The sequence below is a fragment of the Pan troglodytes genome, chromosome 6 (genome assembly GCF_028858775.2).
Source record: "Pan troglodytes isolate AG18354 chromosome 6, NHGRI_mPanTro3-v2.0_pri, whole genome shotgun sequence".
Taxonomy (NCBI): domain Eukaryota; kingdom Metazoa; phylum Chordata; class Mammalia; order Primates; family Hominidae; genus Pan; species Pan troglodytes.
The window spans coordinates 55837012-55858402 of NC_072404.2; the positions used below are offsets into that span (position 1 = coordinate 55837012).

General features: G+C 33.6%; 1 protein-coding gene across 12 annotated transcripts in view; it reads right to left on the bottom strand.

Moving 5' to 3' along the window:
* Positions 1–21391, bottom strand: part of ZPBP (zona pellucida binding protein) — a 157042-nt gene that overhangs the window by 69966 nt on the left and 65685 nt on the right. For all 12 annotated transcript variants that reach the window (XM_009442784.5, XM_054687524.2, XM_009442775.5 and 9 more), the window contains one exon: positions 10908–10984. In XM_009442784.5, coding sequence (XP_009441059.2) covers positions 10908–10984 — 77 coding nt within the window. The remainder of the gene's footprint in view (positions 1–10907; positions 10985–21391) is intronic.

The following is a 21391-nucleotide window of genomic DNA, read 5'->3' on the forward strand; positions in this document are numbered from 1 at the left end:
AAAGCCTGAGTACACCTGTAACTAGTAAGGAAATTGAATCAGTAACAAAAAACTTTCCAACAAAGAAAAGCCCAGAACCAGATGGCTTTATCGGTAACAATGTCACTGATCATTTAGAGAAGAATTAAAATCAATCTTCCTAAAGTCTCAAAAACTGTAGAAGACAGAAACCTCTAGACTCATTCTATGAGGCCAATACTGCCCTAATCCAAGGCAAGACAAAGACTACATGAAAAGAAAACCATGAATGAATATCCCTGAGGAATACTGAGATAGAAAACTCTCAACAAAGCAGAATCCAACAGCACATTAAAAGAATTATTGTACACCATGACCAAGAACGATTATTGCTGAAATGTTAAGATGTTTCAACATACAAAAATCAATCAGTGTAATACATCACAAGAGAATGAAGGAAAAAATATATATTTTTCAACTGATGCAGAAAAGGTATTTTTTAAAAATTAATGCACTTTCATAATAAAACACTAAAAAAACTTCAGAATAAAAGAAAACTACTTCAACATAATAAAGGCCATATAACAAAAGTCCACCACTAACCTCATACTCAATATTGAAAGACTGAAAGCTTTCCCACTAAGATTACAAATAAGACGAAGATGCCTGATTTTGCCTCTTATTTTCAAAACAGCACCAGTACTCCTAGGAACAGCAATTAGGCAAGAGAATGAAATAAAATAAATCCAAACTATATAGGAAAAAATAAAATTATCTCTGTTTACAGATGACATGATCTTACATACAGAAAATTTGTAAGATTCCACACCAAAAAACACAACAACACTGCAATAAATGATTTCTGAAAACTTGCAGGACAGTAAATCAACATGAAAATATCAGTTGTTTTCCTATACATTAAAAACAAACTATACCAAAAGGAAATTAAGAAAACAATTCCACTTACAATAGCATCAAAAAAGAATAAAACACTTAGTTAAAAAATTTAACCAAGGATATGAAACACTTGTATGCTGAAAATTAGAAAATGTTGCTGAAAAATACTTAAAATGATACTAATAAAGGAAAAGACATCACATTTTCATGCATTAACACATTTAAGATGTTAATACAACCCAAAGCTATTTATAGATTTAATACAATCCCTATCAAAATGCCAATGCCATTTTTTTTGCAGAAATAGAAAAACCAATCCTCAAATTCATATGAAATCTCATGAGACCCTTACTTGCCCAACAATCTTGAAAAAGAACAGAAAAACTGAAAGGCTCACACCCTGATTTCAAAACTTACTACAAAGTTACAGTAATGAAAACAGTATGGTACTGGCATAAAGACAGACAGACCAATGGAACAGAATACAGAAACCAGAAATAAGTCCTCGTATACATGGTCAAAATGATTTCTAAAAAGCATCTACAAACAATATGGTGAAAAGATGAATGCCTTCCCCATCGCTGGAGAACAAGGAAAAGATGTCCCCCTCACCACTTTTATTAAGCACAGTACTGGATGTTTTAGCCACTGCAATAAGCAAAAGAGTAAATAAAGACACATACTGGGCCAGGCACAGTGCTCATTTTGCAATAAGCAAAAGAGTAAATGAAGACACATACTGGGCCAGGCACTAGTGGCTCATGCCTGTAATCTCAGTACTTTGGGAGGCCAAGCTGTGTGGATCACCTGAGGTCAGGAGTTCAAGACCAGCCTGGCCATCATGGTGAAACCAAGTCATTACTAAAATTACAAAAAAGATCAACCAGGTGCGGTGGCACGTGTCTGTAATCCCAGCTGCTTGGGAGGCTGAGGCAGGATTATCACTTGAACCTGCTAGGTGGAGGTTGCAGTGAGCCGAGATTGTACCACTGCACTCCAGCCTGGGTGACAGCAAGACTCTGTCTCAAAAAAAAAAAAAAAAAAAAAAAAAGCACATACTTATTGGGTATGTTTTGTAAATTCTTAAAACTTAATTCTTTCCTGATATTTCAACGTCCTCTCAAACAGACTGTGAGCACCCCACCCAGATGGCCAGGTCCAGCAGTGAACCTGCCACAAGTTCACCTTCTTGCTGTCCCCTGATTAAGGCATTTGCTCAATAGTTCTCTAGTTGTGTCTCTCATTCTGCACCCCACTTACCCCAGCAGGCTCCCCACTTGCTTGGTTGCACTTACTCTCTGAAAGCTCCTACCACAAGGCCTCCTACTTGCCATGCCATGCCCCTATCTCTAGGGCTGGTGGGTATTAAAAATCCTTTAATTTCGTATATCTCTCTGAATATAATTTCTGTGGTCATGTTAGAACCATCCCTAAACATCTCACAAGTGAGACTTACTCCCTATTTATAAAACACAGAGGAAACAATGAAACTATCTCAGTTTACAGCTGACATAATTGTGATAGAAAATTCCAAAGAATGCAAAACAAAACAAAACAAAACAAAATGAAAAAAGTCTAGAATAATTGAATATATCAAGTTTACAAGAAACTATATCAACACATAAAAATAAATTGCATTTGAACACACTAATAATGAACATTTGGAACCCAAAATTAAAACATAACGTTCTTCAAAATAACTCCAAAGAAAAGGAAATAATTACATACAAACTTATTAAAACACATAAAAGATCTGTATACTGAAAATTACAAAATACTTAGGAAATAGCAGGCCTAAGAAGATGTAGAGACATATCATGTTCATGGACTGGAAGAATCAATATAGTAAAAATGTAAGTTTTCCCCAGAATTATATATAGGTTTAACACAATCCCTATCAAAATCCCAAAATGATTTTTGTACACATATACAAGCTTATTCAAAATGTATATAGAAAGGTATGACCCTAAAGTAGCTAAAACAATCTTAACAAGAATACAGTGGGATGAATAATGCTACCATTAGTAAGTCTTACTAGATAGCTACAGTAGTCAAGACCATGTGATATTAGAAGACACAGAACAATGAAACAGAATAAAGAACCCAAAAATAGTCCCACACAAATATGCTCAACTGTATTTTAATGAAGATACAAAAGCTACTTAATGGAGAAAAGATGGCATTTGAACAAATGATTTTGGAGCAATTGGACATCCATAGGCAAAAAAAAAAGTAAAATAATCTTTAGCTTAAATCTCATATCTTATAGAAAATTACTAAAAAATTATCACATCTTTGACGGGAAATGTAAGACATAAAATCCAATGTACACAAATCAGTTGCACTGCTGTACGCCACCAATGACCAAACTGAGAATCAAATCACGGACTCAACTCCTTTTATAACAACTGCAAAAATAGTGAAATGCTTAGGAATATACCTAATAAAGGAAGTAAAAGATCTCTACAGGAAAAACTATAAAACACTGCTGAAAGAAATCATAGATGACACTAACAACTGGAAACACATCCACGCTCATGGATGAGTAGAATCAATATTGTCAAAATGACCATCTTACCAAGAACAACCTATAAATTCAATGCAATTCCCATCAAAATACCATCATCATTCTTCAGAGAACTAGAAAAAATAATCCTAAAAGTTATATGGAACCAATATAAAGGCCCCACATAGCCAAAGCAAGGCCAAGCAAAAAAAAAAAAAAAAAAAAAAAAAAAATCTGGAGTCATTACATTACCCAACTTTAAACTATATTATGAACTACAGTTGCCAAAACAGCATAGTACTGTATAAAAACAGGCATTCAGACCAATGGAACAGAATACAGAACCCAGAAATAAAGCCAAATACTTACAGCCAACTGATCATCAACAAGGCAAACAAAAACATAAAGTGAGGAAAGGACACCCTATTCAACAAATGGTGCTGGGATAATTGGCAAGCCACATGTAGGAGAATGAAACTGGATCCTCATCTCTCACCTTACACAAAAATCAACTCAATATGGATCAAAAACTTACATCTAAGACCTGAAACCATAAAAATTCTACAAGATAACACTGGAAAACTCTTCTAGACACTGGCTTAGGCAAAGAGTTCATGACGATGAATGCAAAAGCAAATGCAACAAAAACAAAGATAAACAGATGGGACTTAATTAAACTAAAAAGCTTCTGCACAACAAAGGAAATAATCAGTAAAGTGAACAGACAACCATGTTGCCCACAAAGTCTAAAATATTTACTATGTGGTCCTTCACAAGGAAAATTTGCCAACTAATGACAGAGATGATCTGAACAACACTACCATCCACTTTTAGTTAATTATAAAACATTACACCCAACATCTACAGAGTATTTTAATATGTACATAATATATTCTGCAAGGCTAAATAGCATGTTGAATAAATTCAGAAGGACTTAAAATATACACAGTGTGTCTTTAACCAAAACAGAATTAAACTAAAAATTGATAATAAGATATTAGGAAAATTCCCAAAATCTGGAAATTAAGCAACCCACTACTAAATAACTCAAGAATCAAAAAGAAAGAAGGGGCCAGGTGTGGTGGCTCATGACTGTAATCCCAGCACTTTGGAAAGCCAAGGCGGGCGGATCACAAGGTCAGCAGTTTGAGACCAGCCTGACCAACGTGGTAAAACCCCGTCTCTACTAAAAATACAAAAATTGGCCAGGCATGGTGGTGAATCAGAAGGCTGAGGCAGGACAATCGCTTGAACCTGGGAGGCGGAAGTTGCAGTGAGCCAAGACTGCACCACTGCACTCCAGCCTAGGCGACAGAGTGAGACCCCGTCTCAAAAAAGAAAAAAAAAAAAAAAAGAAGGAAATTAGACAAAAACTGAAAATGAGAGAGAACACATACCACTCAACATATCAGAAAAGAGAGATAATCACTACAAATCTTACAAATATCAGAAAGATAATATTAGAAGCAATTTCATGCCAGAAAAATTTGACAATTTTGATCCAATATATGAGATTTTTGAGACACGCAACTCACTAAAAGTGAACAAAATGAACAGGAAAATCCAAATATCCCTACATGTACTTCAGATATAATTACTTATTGGAAACCTACCCACAAAGAATACTACAGGACCCAGTGCTTCAACTAGTGCATTCTATCAAACATCTTAAGGAAAGTAAACTAATAACTAAAAACATTTTCAGAAAATATAAGAGAAGGAAACAGTTACAAGTCATTTTGCAAGGCCACTATAGTCCAAATATCAAAACCTGACCAAGACATTACAAAAAATAACATGATATATAACTTATATATATAGATCCTTAATAAAACATTAACAAATATAATACAGATATAAGTTGTTTTCAACAAGATCAGAAAAAATATTTGAAAAATGTAACACACATTTGTAATGTAATCTCCCAGTAAATTGGGAATAGAAGAGAACTTCCTCATTCTGATAAAAGGTATCTATGAAAACCTAGAGTTTGCATCATACTAGATGGTACTTCCCCCTTTAGGATCAGGAGAAAGAAAAGGATGCCCATTCTTGCCACATCTATTCAATGTTGTACTGTAGATTACAGGTATTCAGAGAAAACGGAATACATAAATAAAATGTACAAAAATAAAAATAATGAAGTAACACTGTCTCTATTTGCAGATGACATGATAGATTACATAGAAAATCCTCAGTAATCTGTAAAAAAACTCTATAATTAACAATTTAGCAAGGTGGCATGATACAAGGATAATATGAAAATATCTGCTGAAAATTGAAACAACTAGCAGGTGAATTTTTTAATATTCCATTTAAAATAGCATCCAAAACCCCCACAAAAAACTTAGGAATAAATTTAACCCAAATGAATATTAGACCTTTACACTAAAAAATGCAAAAAGAAGATAATTTTTTTCAAATTGATATATTTAATTCTGCAGAGATAAAATTATTACATAGAAGACTGTTCCAACCCAAGCCCTATTATTTTATAATATAGTTATTTAAATTATTTTACAGTATAGTTGTTATAATGTCACTTGATGTATGAAGTTGAAAAAGAGAAATATAAAAACCTGCATAATGTAACAGTGATTGAAGAAAGGCATCACATTTCTCTGACTGTAAAGAATAGAGTAATTTCCATGGGAGAGCTCATGAAGGAGACCACCATGTAATGAAGTTCTTTTGGCATGTACAGAAGTTCAACATTACACAAATATAAATATATTGCAAATAAAATTTCTGTCTAAAGCCATCAGTAGCAAATGTCTTCTTATATTTATTATTATACTATTTCCAATTCTAGGTAATAATAGTCTATTTTGAAAAACATAAGACAATGGCATTTCTCCTTTCAAAGACTAATTTTTATTAATAATATTGTAAAGAGATGAAAAAATAATGGATTATGAATTTTCCAATATAAACTTTACCCAATTAAAATCTTTTTTTAATATTAGGGAATATTAGTCATCTTTCTTAAGAGTGATATGTCAGAGATGACCCCGATATGAAAGACTCAATAGATTACTTTCTGGGTTGTAATCAAGCTCCACTTGGTCTGATTTTCAACTGAACACTTGAGTCAAGTAATTACACAATTATTTGAATATAATGACACTATGATAGCTTGACTTGCAAACATACTTAAAATAAATGGATGAATGAGTAAATACCATCTGCTATATATGGCAGTGGCATTGTTTTTCTTCTTCAACTTCTAGAAAAATATTAATCAATTATATATTATCCTATCATCCTTTATCTATTTATGTTACAGTAACTGCTACATTGCATACATAAGGTAACCTGTCTATATGTTGATTCTCCTACTTTCCCATGAACTTCTCTGAAGGAGGAGACAATATATTATTCATCTTCAAATAATCATATATATTAATTTTTTTAAACCTAGAGAGAGAAATGTAGCATTTTCATGTACTGGAAGATTGAATACTATTAAAATGGCACTTCTCACCAAATTGATCATTTCAAGGAAACTCCAATCCTAACCCAAGCAGTCTTTTTTGAGAAAATTGACATACAGGCTGATTCTAAATTTTCTTGGAAAGGAAAGGAACCTAGAACATCCAGAACAACCTTGACAAAAAATCGAGGTTAAAAACACTACTGACAAAAGATAATGAAGAAAGTATGGCACTAGCATAAGCATTGACAAAACAGAGAAGAGTGGAACGAAAATGGTACACTTAAGAAATATATTTATTTATCATTTTTTATTTATTTATTTATTTATTTTTTTTTTTTTGAGACGAAGTTTCACTCTTGTCGCCCAGACTGGAGTGCAGTGGTGTGATCTTGGCTCACTGCAACCTTCACCTCCCGGGTTCAAGTGATTCTCCTGCCTCAGCCTCCTGAGTAGCTGGGATTACAGGCACCTAACCACCACGCCCGGCTATTTTTTTTATTTTTAGTAGAGATGGGGTTTCTCCATGTTGGGCAGGCTGGTCTCGAACTCCCGACCTCAAGTAATCCACTCGCCTCAGCCTCCCAAAGTGCTGATATTACAGGCTTGAGCCACCACTCCCAGCCTAATACAACATATTTAGAACAAATCTTCAAAAGCTAGATACAACATCACCGGGACAAGTATGCCAAAGTAAATTTGGCCTTACTGTAGACTGGAGACAATTTCAGTTACTTAAATCTTCCTAAAATCAAAAGATTGTATTTAATAATATATAAGATGCTAACATAAGATGAAAAGGTACTAAAGTTGAAAGGCAAATGAGACCAACAATGAGATAAATACATCAAATAATTTTTCAGATTTTTAAATGAAGGTGCTTTTGTGAAAATACCATTGCCTGCAAATTCTGAATTCTTTTTACATATGCCAATATACTGTTCTTATACTATCATCAAGACAGAAAAGTCCCAGCTGTTCTTTATTCTGCTGTAACAAACCAAACAAGAAACTTCTGTGCTGAAGAAGAAAGAAAGATAAACATATTGCATTTAAAAAAAAAAGTTTCCATGGGACAGGAAAAGTCAGACAGCAGATATTTGGGGGAGGAAAAGGAACAAATGAACTTAATGAAACTACAGACCTCTTGTACTCAAAGCTTCATTGTTTGGAAGCTTTAAAAAGTATTTTGTGTTTCTATATAAAGCATAGTGATAAAATTGCCTTTCAGTAGAAAAGATTGAAATTTCACCCCTTCATTTCACCATACATAAAAATCAACTCACGATGGATTAAAGATTTAAACTATTAAAAACCCTAGCAGAAAGCTTGGGACATACCACTCTGAACATAGGCCTTGGCAAAGATTTCATGATGAAGTCTCCAAATGCAATTGCAACAAAACCAAAAATAGACAAATGGGACCTAATTAAACTAAAGAGCTTCTGCACAGCAAAAGAAACTATCAACACAGTAAACAGAAAACCTACAGAATGGGAGAAAATTTTTGCAAACTATGTATCCAACAAAGGTCTAATATCCAGAATCTATGAAGTACTTAAATCAACAAGCAAAATACAAACAACCCCATTAACAAAAGGGCAAAGGACATGAACAGACACTTCTCAAAAGAAGACATATAGGGAGCCAGCAAGCATATGAAAAAAGCATAAGAAAAAGCATATGAAAAAATGCTCCACATCACTAATCATGAGAGAAAAACAAATCAAAACCGCAATGAGATAGCATCTCATACCAGTAAGAATGGCTATTATTAAAAAGTCAGAAAATAACTGATGTTGGTAAGGTTATAGAGAAAAGAGAACACTTCTATACTGCTGGTGGGAATGTAAATTAGTTTAGCCACTGTGGGAAGCAGTTTGGAAATTTCACAAAGAAATTAAAACAGAACTACAATTTGACCCAACAATCCCATTACTGGGCACATACCCAAAAGAATATAAATCATTCTGCTATAAAGACACATGGATGTATATGTTCACTGCCACTATTTACAAGAGCAAAGACATGGAATCAACCTAGATGCCCACCAATGGTAGACAGGATAAAGAAAATGTGGTACCTATACACCATGGAATACTATGCAGCCATAAAAAAGAATTAAATTATGTCCTTTGCAGCAACATGAATGCAGCTGGAGGCCATTATCCTCAACAAATTAATGCAGAAACAGAAAGCCAAATACCACGTTGTCATTTATAAGTGGGAGCTAAACATTGAGCACACATGGACACAGAGAGGAACAACAGACGCCAGAGCTTACTTGAGGGTGGAAGGTGAGGGTTGAAAAACAACCTATCAGGTACTATGCTATCTGGGTGGCAAAATTATTTGTACACCAAACCCCAACGATGTGGAATTTACCCATGTAACAAACCTGCACATGTACCCCCGAATGTAAAAGAAAAAAGAATAAATAAAAATGACATAAGAAAGCTCAAACAATTATCACCTTGAGCCCACCATCAGGGAAAATAATAAAATGGGTCAGATTCCTTCCCCTACTCCTAATCCCTATGCTTTAATACACATTCCAACCCCGTTTCCAAATAAATTATCCTAGCTCAGGGTCTGTGACTGTTTAAGACTGGTAGAAGGTAAAAGATGTTTAAGGTAATAACTGACTAATGTTTAACACAGTACTCACATATTAAAAACTGAGAGAAGAAAATTAAGATTAAGTGCTCTCTTCATGGTGCCTCAAATCCTAAATCTTATTTCAAGAGTTAAAAAGAAGAAAACCTATCCCAAGGAAGAGAGGTAATGCTTAAGAAAATTTTTTAAATGAAGATATAAGATAATATGTGAATTAATGACTTAGACCAGCAGTTCCCAGCCTTTTTGGCAGCAGGGACTGGTTTCATGCAAGACAATTTTTCCACAGACTGGGAGGGTGGGGGATGGTTCAAGGGTGACTCAAGGGCATTACATTTATTGTGCACTTTATTTATATTATTATTACATTGTAATAAATCATAAAATAATTATACAACTCACCATAATGTAAAATCAGTGAAAGCTCTGAGCTTGTTTTCCTGCAACTAGAAGGTCCCATCTGGGGTTGACAGGAGACAGCGACAGATCATCAGGCATTAGATTCTCATAAGGAATACACAGTCTATATCCCTCACATGCACAGTTCACAATAGCATTTGCACTCCCATAAGAATCTAATGCTGCGCTTGATCTGATCTGACAGGAGAAGGCAGATCTCAGGTGGTAATACAAGCGATGGGGATGGGGGACTATAAACACAGTGAAGCTTCACTCTAGCCTGCCACTCACCTCCTGCTGTATGGCCTGGTTCCTAACAGGCCATGGATTGGTACCAGTCTGTGGCCAAGGAGTTGGGGATGCCTGACTTAAACTATATTTCAGGAGGCTTACTGAGTACAAATTAAGAAAGAATCCCCTTGTCAATTTCACTAGGCAAAAATAATGGATATTGATCTCTGTATACAATACTTATACCTTTAGTAGAAACACTTTACAACCATTATAATGTAAATAATTATATATGTCAAACATTTAAAAATATTACTGTTTACAATGTGTTTATGGTCAGTAAATTATAATTAGGCATAGGAAGATATTGTCATAAATTCATTGAACATGAACAATATGTTAAGTATAATGTAAAAAACAACTAATTTAAATTGCTTCTAGAAGATATAGCATCATTTTCACCCTAAGCATAGGTACAGGATGCCGGGTATGGAGCAAAGCAATATGAAAATAGATTAAAAGATGGTTCAAATTTGCTTGTTATTTATGATGGACAGTGGTAACATGTACAATATTCTATCTGAATAATAACTATAAATTAATTAGCAATAGCAAATAAGGCAAAACAAATAGAAAAACCATTCTTCTTCATATAACCAATTACAAAAGGCTAAATTTGGAAGTATTTTATAAAGATACATTCTATTAATGTCTTATCTTTTATTAGTGGGTAAAGTTTTATTTTTATTGTTGAAATCCCTAACTGTGGGGATTCAATGTATTTTATAAATAGCTAGGATGCTTACTTACACATGGGGCATGTTCATTTAACTTTTATTTTCCTTTTACCAGCCTCACATAACATACCTTAAAAAGTCTTTTGTAAGGTTCACAATTATGGTCTGTACATGGCTTGGGTCCTTTTTCAGTGTCTAGAGATGAAACTGAGAAAATATATTATATTTTATCATGGGTATAACGTATTCTGTCACAATATTTAAATTGGATTTGAAAAATGAAAGGATATTCTAACATTTCTCTTCCATTAAAATATTAAGCAATTTTCCTAGTGCTAAATGACTCTTTTTAGCAAAAAACCTAAGTCAACAATTTGCTTTCTATAAATCAAGACAACCTTATTTCTTCAGTGAACTTAAGAATTAATCAACTTTCCTGATAATGTTTGGCTGTTGATTTTGTAAAATCTGAGCAACAGATTTGTTTCAATTTTAATAACATACATATGTATATGTATGTACACATTTATGTGCATTCATTCAATACTGTATTTAACTCTATATAATATACTGTGCGTCATTTAACTCAATTCTTAATCTCTAGCTGCAAAATGATAGAGGTAGGACAAACTCTGATCACAATACTGGAAAGGGAAATGAGGTTGGATTTTAGTAGGGGCCATGGTAACTAAAATGATGAATATTTACATTCAGACATACATTCATTTATTTAATAAATAATTGCCAGGAGCCTACTGTGTGCCAGGAATTACTCTAGGTGCTTGGGATACATAAGTGAACAAAATCAACAAAATCCCATTGAATTTAGCAATGTAGAAATGAGTACTGTCTCTGCAAGATCATCTGAGAAATGTTCCTATTGTACTACAAGACTTAAAAAATACATGGAAAGAAATCTGATTTCTAGCCTGAGTTCTATAGGAGGTCTACTAATAAACACAGGTATAATGTAAAATAACATTTGAGGCTTCTACTCCAATTTGTAAAACAAGGGGCTGAATAATGTGATTTTTGTCACCCTTTCCAGTTATGAGGACATATTTAAAAACAAATACTTTACCGCAGCAACGAAAATCTCTGTAATTTATCTACCAATCTTGACAATTTTGTTTTTCCCATAACTCTACTTGGATGCTATCCATTCGCTATTCTACTCCAAATATTGCTCTATGATGCCTGTGTACATGACTTTAAGTTGTTCATTTTCCATAAAATTCTTCCAAAACACCAATAATTTTTCATGGGCCTCCTTAAGTGTTCATCTCCTTAATAACATCTTCACTTCCTTAGAACCCATAAAATACTTGGTAACTCTTCTACAGTATTTACGTAAGTTGTACTATTATTATATGAATATTTTCTTTTTACTATAATATAATCTTGAAGAGGGATCCTTACTCTCCTTTACCAACATTTACCTAGTATGTCATGTAAAATATGTCTGATGGACAACTGTTGATATGAAGATCATAAAATTGATCATAAAAGTATGAATATATGCAGAGTATATTCCCAAAATAATGGGAAATCTTTATTTTGTTGTTTAAACATATTTCTTTCATATCTTCCCAAACCCATACATGGTGTGAAACTTCACTCTTGCCATCTGAGTTGATATTATGAGGTACTATACAATATTATAGACAAGACAACAAAATCCAACCTAGTGATTTTATAAAATTAGATCAGTTAATTTCAGACAGAGATCCAACTAGGGTCACAGACTTGGGGGAGAAAAGGTTTTATTTATATTCTATTTTTACCTTAAGTCCTTTTAAAATGAGATTATCTAAATCTAGGCCCAAGAAAAGTTAAATCTCTAAATTTTATCGCTTGAACCCGGAAGGTGGAGGTTGCAGTAAGCTGAGATCACGCCACTGCACTCCAGCCTCGGCAACAGAGTGAGACTCTGTCTCAAAAAAAAAAAGAAAGAAAGAAAAGAAATATACGTAGAGTTATGAAAAGCACTAGCAAACTGTAGCCAGGTCTTTTAAGTATTAATAACCTAAGGTACAGCTTTTGAATGGACTGTCCACAAAGTAATTCAGAAGGTGGCAGACCTGAGTCTACCAATGCATCATAAAATGATTATGAGATTGAATCATCACGATGATGTAAAGTTTTCTTACTTTTGAATCTTTATACAAGTTTAAGGCAATTTTTAACATTCATTAAGATCTACTAGTCATGAAACTAATGCAAAACTGTCAGAAACCACAACATAGAATCAAAAGAAATATAAGGTCTTTTTTAATCTATCTTTTCAGAATCAGTATACACAAAAGATTGCTAAAGTAACAAATATCTAGGAGACTGTTTCAGCCCAAGTCCAGTATTAATGGTGTCAACAGGCAACAGACATTATATCCATCCCCACCATATCAGGCAAACCACATGACACTCATGTTGTCTGCATCAGCTATCTCCTCCTGAGCTTCTCGCACATCCCCTCTTTATATAGGCTAGCTGACTAACCTCATCCTGTATACAATCACCTAGCTTTTTGTAAGATAAGTTTTCTACAAGATTAAAAAATAAAGAAGATAGGAATGATGCCAGCAAAAATAGTAAAGAAGAAAACTGCTGGCCACCTTTTTCCATAGAAACATGGAAAAAAATGAAGAAAAATGGTCAGAATCAACTTTTGTCAGAACTCCAGAAAATGATCAAATGTTTACAACAACCAAGTGAATGCTAAATCAACAAAAGATAACTTCAACACAGAATATAAGAAAATCTCTGTCAAGTCAGTAGCTAACCACAAAGGTTAAAGAGAATTCAAAGGTTAAATATGTGTATGTAACAAAAGTTCAAGTAAATGGAAGACAGACCTCAGAGGACATGACAAAAGATGCAGAAAATTATGAAACAAACAACTACAACCCATACAAGCAAGAAACATACACACTGAAGAGGCAGAAGGATCTGATTTCAAAAGTATCTATTACAATATTTTAAAATGCAAAGTTTTCAAAAAAATAGTAGTTATATAAAGAAACAAGAATGTATGGCCCATTCACAGAGAACAAAATATAACAGAAATTGTCCCTGAGAAAACACAGACATTGGACTTGCTGGACAAAAACTCTAAATCATCTATCTTAAATATGCTCAAAGAACTAAAGAAAACCATGAACAAAGAACTAAATAGGGAAAATGATGCCTTCACAAATAGAGATTATCAATAAAGCAAAAGAAGTTACAGGCCAAAATCTAATAAAAATTATGGAGCAGAAAATTGTAACAACTGAAATGAGGAATTCACTAAACATTTTCAACAACAGATTTGGGCAAGCAAAAGAAAGAATTAGTGAACTTGAAGACAGTTCACTGAAATTATCCAGTCAGAGAAGAAAAAAAAAAAATTTTAAGTGAAGAGAACCTAAGACATCTGTGTAACAACATCAAGTGTACCACCATATACATGATGGGAGACACAGAAGGAGAGAAAAATGAGAAAGTGGCAAAAAGAGTATTTGAAGAAATAATGGCCAAAATTTCCCAAATTTGATAAAACACATACAAGATAAATAGAATCCACATAGGGTAAATACAAGGAATCCCACACTGAGACAAATTATAATGAAACTTTCAAAAATCAAAGACAGAAGCTTCTAGGTTGCTGAACATGCAGAGATACTGGGTGGTGGTGTGCCCAAAGTGGGCATGTAAGCTCCAGGCCCCTTCCCACATGCCTTGCCCTGTGCATCTTTTCCATCTGGCAGTACATCTGTATCTTCTGTAATATCATTTATAATAAATGGGCAACCATTTTTTAAAAAATCAAAGACAGAGAATCTTAAAAGCAGCAAGAAAGAAGTAATTTGTCACATACTAGGTGTCCACAATAAGATGAACATCAGATTTTTCATGAAAAACCACAGAGGATAGAAGGCAGTGGGATGATATATTTAAAGAACTGAAATAAAAACACTTCAACCAAGAATCCTGTATCTGGCAAAACAAGCTGTCAAAAATGAAGGAGAATCTAAGATCTTCCAAAAATCAACAGCTGATGAAGAATAGATAGTAACTTGTTACTACACACAAAAAAAGAATACTGGCAAAAGTAACTACACAGGAGTACATCTAGGTAAATATAAAACGTAAATATAGATAAATATAACAGTCAGTATTCTTTTTTCACTCATCTTTTTTATATGATAATAATGACAAATGAATAAAACAATAATTACAAATCTATGTTAGTGGATACACAATATATAGTAATGTAATTAGGGACAATAGCTTAGAGAAGGAGTGACCTTCACAGGAGCAGAGTTTTGGAATACTATTATAACTAAGCTGGAATCAATTCAAACTAGTTTCTTACGAGTTTGAAATTCTAATTATAGTTCTCAGGTTAGCCACCAAGAAAACAACTAAAATATATTAATAAAATGAAATGAGAAGGAAATTTAAACGGTATTCTATAAATAATGAAACACAAAAGAAGGTAGTAACAGGGACAATCAAACAAAAAAGATATGAGACAACTTCTGGTTTCTGTTTGACATCTAAGGAACTTGTCAGTTGTCAGGCCTGTATCAACAACAAAAAAATCCGCAACTTTTCTTAGACCCATCAGAAAATTGAGGTCACTGGGAAAACTGCAGCTTCCAAAAATGTAGAGGCAGATAGGTGTATACAGAGAATCACAACTTACCAGGAGCAGAAGCCTGCTACTGGAGCCATTACCAGGATAATTTAAATTATAATTGAGGGACTGCTAAGAAGTTCAGAGTGGACAAGCTCCACAGTTAAAACTGCAATGGGGAGCATTCTTGGGCGGCAGGGGAGGGCTTCCAAACTTTCCTGAGCTTTATGTCTAGGAATCTCAACAAGTTCTCAGGGTTAAGACTGGAGGAAAATCTTGTGCTTCTAGCAAATGGAAGGAGAAAAGTAACCACTTAGAAGTAAACCAAATCAAAGTACAACAGGAGCATCTGAAGTACAACTAGTATTTTGGAAACCCTGCCTCAAGAGAAATACCTTAACAAAGTTTCATTTTTACCAGAGTCTCAATGACCTGGCGGAAGGGAAATACCAAATTCAAACCCCCTCTAGCCCTCTCAGTGTAAATTGAGAAAGAGAAGCACTTGTGAAGGTCTCAGGCGAACGACTCAGGCTCTCTGAAAAAATTGAGAGCAAATCACAGACTTACAGGATGCTTACCCCCCATACAGGCATATATTACCACTATATTTACAGAGTTCCGTATAATGCCATGGTGTTATTATGGAAAGCATTTCAAGTCTTATTCAAGAAAAAGTCTCCATATCACTCAAAGACCATAGGAAAGACAATAACAAGATGATAAAAAAAAAATGTAGCCTCTAGTACTACGATAAACAGTATACAAAGCCCAAATCCCAGACAGATAAACAGAAATATCACACACTAAAAGAACTATTTAACTAATTTTTTACTACCTAGTGCATAATGTTCAGCTTTCCACACACACACACACAAAAAAATGGAAAACACACTAAAAGTCAATTAAACACAGTTTCAAGAAACAGAGCAACCATCAAAACCAAACTCAGATACGGCAGAGATTTGGGAATTATGGTACAGAAATGTAAAATAACTATGAATAACATGCTAAGAGTTCTAATGGAAAAAATGGGACAAGATGCAAGAACAGAATGGATAATGCAGTGAGAGAAATGGAAACTCTAAGAATCACAAGGAAATGCTAGATATCAAAATCACTTTAACCAAAATGAAGAATGCCTTTGATGAGCCCATCAGTGGGGCTGGGGGAAAGAATTAAATAGATTGAAGCTTGAAAATACATCAGTAGAAATTTCTCAAAAGAAGAATTAAAAAAACAAGAAAAGAATATCCAAGAACTGTGGAATAATAGCATAAGTTGTATAATATACAAAATGGTAATGCCAGAAGGAGAAGAAAAAAAGGAAAAAGTGCTTAACATCACCAATAATCAGGGAAATGCAAATGAAAACCACAATGGGATATCATCTCATGCCTGCAGGATGGCTATTGTCAAAAAGATGATAGATAATGTAGTGGTGATGGTGTGGAGAAACTGGAACCCTTGTACACTGTTAGTAGGAATGTACATTGGTACAACAATTGTGGAAAACAGTATAGAGTTTACTAAAGAAATTAAAAATAGAACTACCATTTGACCAAGCAATCCCTCTTCTGGGTACATATCCAAAAGAAATGAAACCACAACCTCATACATTTATCTATGCTCCCATGTTCACTGCAGCATTATTCATAACAGCCAAGATATGGAAATAACCTAAGTGTTCAATGATGGATGACTGGATAGATATAAATAAATAAATAAATAAATGCATTATACACACACACACACAGAGGAATATTATTCAGCCTTAAAAAAGGAGATTCTGCCATTTGCCACAATACAGATGAACCTGAAGGACATATGTTAAGTGAAATACTATAGGCTCAGAAAGAAAAATACAGAATGATCTCACTTTAAGAAAAAAAAACATTGAATACATAAAATCAGGAAGTAGAATGGTGGTTACCCAGGGGCAGGGCAGGGGTGGGAGTCATAAGGAGATGTGAATCAAAGTGTACAAAGTTGTAGTTAAGAAGGATGAATAAATCTAGAGATCTGATGTTCTGATGTACCACATGAGGACTCTAGTTAATAATATGGTATTATATGCTAAAAACTTGCAAGAAGAGTCATTTTACCATGAGTCATGCTCTTACCATGGGGTGGAGGGGAAAAGAAAGATAATGATGTGAGATAATAGATATGTTAGTTTGCTTGACTTGCAATAGTTATTTTAATATATACATATATGTGTATAAACATGTTGTATAACTTAAATTTATAGTTAAAAATTGTTTTAAAAAGTCAATTGCTTTCCTATGTACTTGTAATAAACAACTGTAATTTGAAAACAATGAAATGCCATTACACTAACAAAAATGAAATATATAACAAAATATGTGCAATATCTGTATGAGGAAAACTGTAAAACTCTGATTAAAAAAATCAAAGATCTAAGTAAATAAAAAGATATTCCATGTTCATAGATAGGAAGATCCACTATTGTTACAATGTCAGTTCTTGCCAATTTGATATATACTTTAAACTCAATGACACTCAAAATATCAGTAAAATATTTTGTGTTTATCTACAAACTGATTCTAAAATTTATGTGAAAAGGCAAAAGACCTAGAAAAGCCAACACATTATTAAAGGCAAGAAATACAGAGGACCAACATTACCCAACTTCAGGACTTACTATAAAACTACAGAATTCAAGATAGTATAGTACTGATGAAAGAACAAACAAAGAGACCAATGTAAGTGAACAGAAAACCCAGAAATATACCCGTGTTAATATATTCAACTGATCATTCACAAAGGAAAAAACGGCAATTCAAGGGAGAAAATATAGTCATTTAAAAAATGATGCTTGACCAACTGGATATCCACATGCAAATAAATCTAGACTTATACCTTTCACCAAAATTAACATCATAATATAATCACAGACATCTTTGTAAAATACACAAAACTGGAAAGCTGGAAACAAAGAAAATTAAAGTGACCTTGGGTTTGTTAATGACTTTTTACATACAAATTTGCATGTAAAAATGTGTGTGTCTATACTTTGCTCAATTTTTCTGTAAAGTAAAAACTGCTCTAAAAATAGTCAATGTAAAAAAAAAACCTACACAATATAGAAAATGTGCAGCAAAAAGGCAAAAGTAAGTCCTCCCTTATCAGTAATAATTTTAAATATAAGTGGTTTAATTTAAAGGCACCAATTAAAAGGCAGAAGTGGGCATAATGGATAAAAATGCAGGATCTAACTATTGTCTGCAAGAGATTCACCTTAGGTGCAAAAACAGAAAAATAGGTTAAAAGTAAAGGGATGAAAAAAGATATTTTGTGCAAATAGTCATCAAATCTAGACAAAATGGACAAATTGCTGGAAACACACTACTCTACCAAAACTAACTCAAGAAGAAACAAAAATATAAACAGATCTCTATACAAACATCAGAGAAAATAAACTTTAAGTCAAAAATTGTTACAAGATGCAAAGAAATGCATTATATTTTGATAAAAGGGCCAATCTATTAAAGAAGATATAACATTTATAACTATATAGGCCTCTAACAACAGAGTCCCAAATTATATGAAGAAAAATCTGACAGAACTGAAGGGAAAAGCAGATAATAATAGTGGAAGACATCAATACCGCACCTTCAATATTGAATATAAAAGGCAGAAGATCAATAAGCAGATAGAGTACTTGAACAACACTAGATCTATACAATATACACAGGACCCTCCACCCAACAACAGGAGAATACACATACTTCACAAGTACACATGAAACATTCCTCCAGGTAGACCATATGTGTAACCACAAAAGAGTCTCAGTAAGTATAAGAAGATGAAAATGATATAAAGTAGCTTCCATAATCTGAGAAACAAAAATAGATGCCCCTTTATCAACTAAGATGGACCCCAAGGTTAAGAAAACAAAAATTAGCTATGAGCTAAAGGTTCAGGGCTCAGCTGGCGTGTCAATTCCCTAAATTTCTATGGCTACAAAAAACAAACAAAAAAAAACCACACACACACACCTTGCTAAACTCTTTAACAACAGGAGCTATTAGACAAATTGCCAGACTCCCTTCCTAACTCTGATTTACAACCCAGACCACTAAAATTCTGACTGGATAGAGAATCTGCCTTACAAATACTCCTTCCTGAAAGGCAACTGCAGACCTTAAGCCAGTTTCAGCAAGCTAATAGAGACTGCACACAAATTCTTTGTGTTTTATAGTCAACCTTTCAATAGACAGAGCCAAATTCTACCTCATTTTAATGCTAAAACCCCACCCCAAAGTGAACATGGAACGTTAAGTTACATACATGTCTACCCATTGAACGTGTGCTCAACCCCCCTCATAAATATGTATAGCTTTACCCAAAACAAGCTGAATATGTAAGACCCTATTGTTAATATGGACCCTTTCCCTTTGGAAGAGAGAGTGCCTTCAGTCCACACCAGAGACCATATCTTCCCAAATTGCAAGTTGATGTCACCAATAAATCTCTTCTTTCTACTATTTAGCCATCCTGGTGGTCATTTGGACTAGACTTCTATGACCACAAAAGAAAGAAATCAGAAAGTCTTAACAGAAGGACATCTAGAATGTATACAAATATGTGGAAATTGTACAACATACTCCTAAACAACAAACAGGTCAAAAAAATTATAAGGGAAATTAGAAAATACTTGCAGATGAATGAAAATGAAAATACAACTTACCAAAAAGTATGGGTTGCAGTTAAAGCAGTATTCAGAAGGAAATGTATGGGTGTAAACACCTATACTTAACAAGAAGAAAGATTTCAAATCAATTACTTAACATCACACCTTAAGAAACTAGAAAAAGAAGAATGAATTAAAACCAGAGGTAGCAAAAAGAAGGAAATAATAAAGAGTAGAAAAGATATAAAATACAGAATAGAAAAAGCAATAAAGAAAACAAAACTGGTTTTTGGAAAAAATGCAATAAAATTGACAAACATTCACATAGAGAAATCAAAGTAGAGACATTACTACCTACCTTTCAGAAATAAAAAGGATAACAAGAGAACAATATTAACCATCGTAGGCCAATAAATTAAGTAACCCAAATGAAATAAATTGCTAGAAACACACAAACTACCAAAACTGACTCAAGAATAAACAGAAAATATGAATAGGTCTATAACTAAGTAAGGAGTTTGAATCACTAATCAAAAACCTGCCAACAAAGAAAAAACCAGAACCCAAAGGTCTCAGTGATGAATTCTATCAGTTAAAGAAGAATTAAATAAAATTCATCTCACTTTCTTCCAAAAGAATAGAAGAGGAGGTAACACTTCCAAACTCATATCATGAAGCTAGCATTACCCTGACACCAATGCCAGAAAATTATATGATTACAGGCCAATATCCATTATGAATGCAAAATTCTTAATTAAAAAATAGCAAACCAATTCCAGCAGTATGGTAAAGAATACACCATGACCAAGTGGGGTATAATCCAGGAATGCAAAGATTGTTGAACATATAACAATCAAAATAGAGTACACTGCATTAATAAAAGGCAGGGTGAAAATTAAAAAAAAACACATGATAATCTCATTTCATATAAAAGTAGTATTTAACAAAATACAAAGTCCTTTCATTATAAACCCACAGCAAGTATCATACTCAACAGTGAAAGACTGAAAGCTTTCCTCCTAAAATCAAGAACAAGACTAAGATGCCAATTGTGCCACTTCTACTAAACATTGTGCTGGAAGTCCAAGCAAGAACAATTTTGCAAGAAAAAGGTGTAAAATGTATCCAGGGTGGAAAGTGTGAAGTAAAACTATTGCTATCCACAGACAACATGATCTTCTATATAAAAACTACTAAAGATTTCACACACACACACAAAAAACACTATTAGAGCTAATAAAGGAATTCAACCAAAGGTGCAGAATCCATTTTTTAAAAAAAAAAACCCAGTGTATTTCTATACACTAGCAATGACCAATGTATAAATGGAATTAAGAAAATT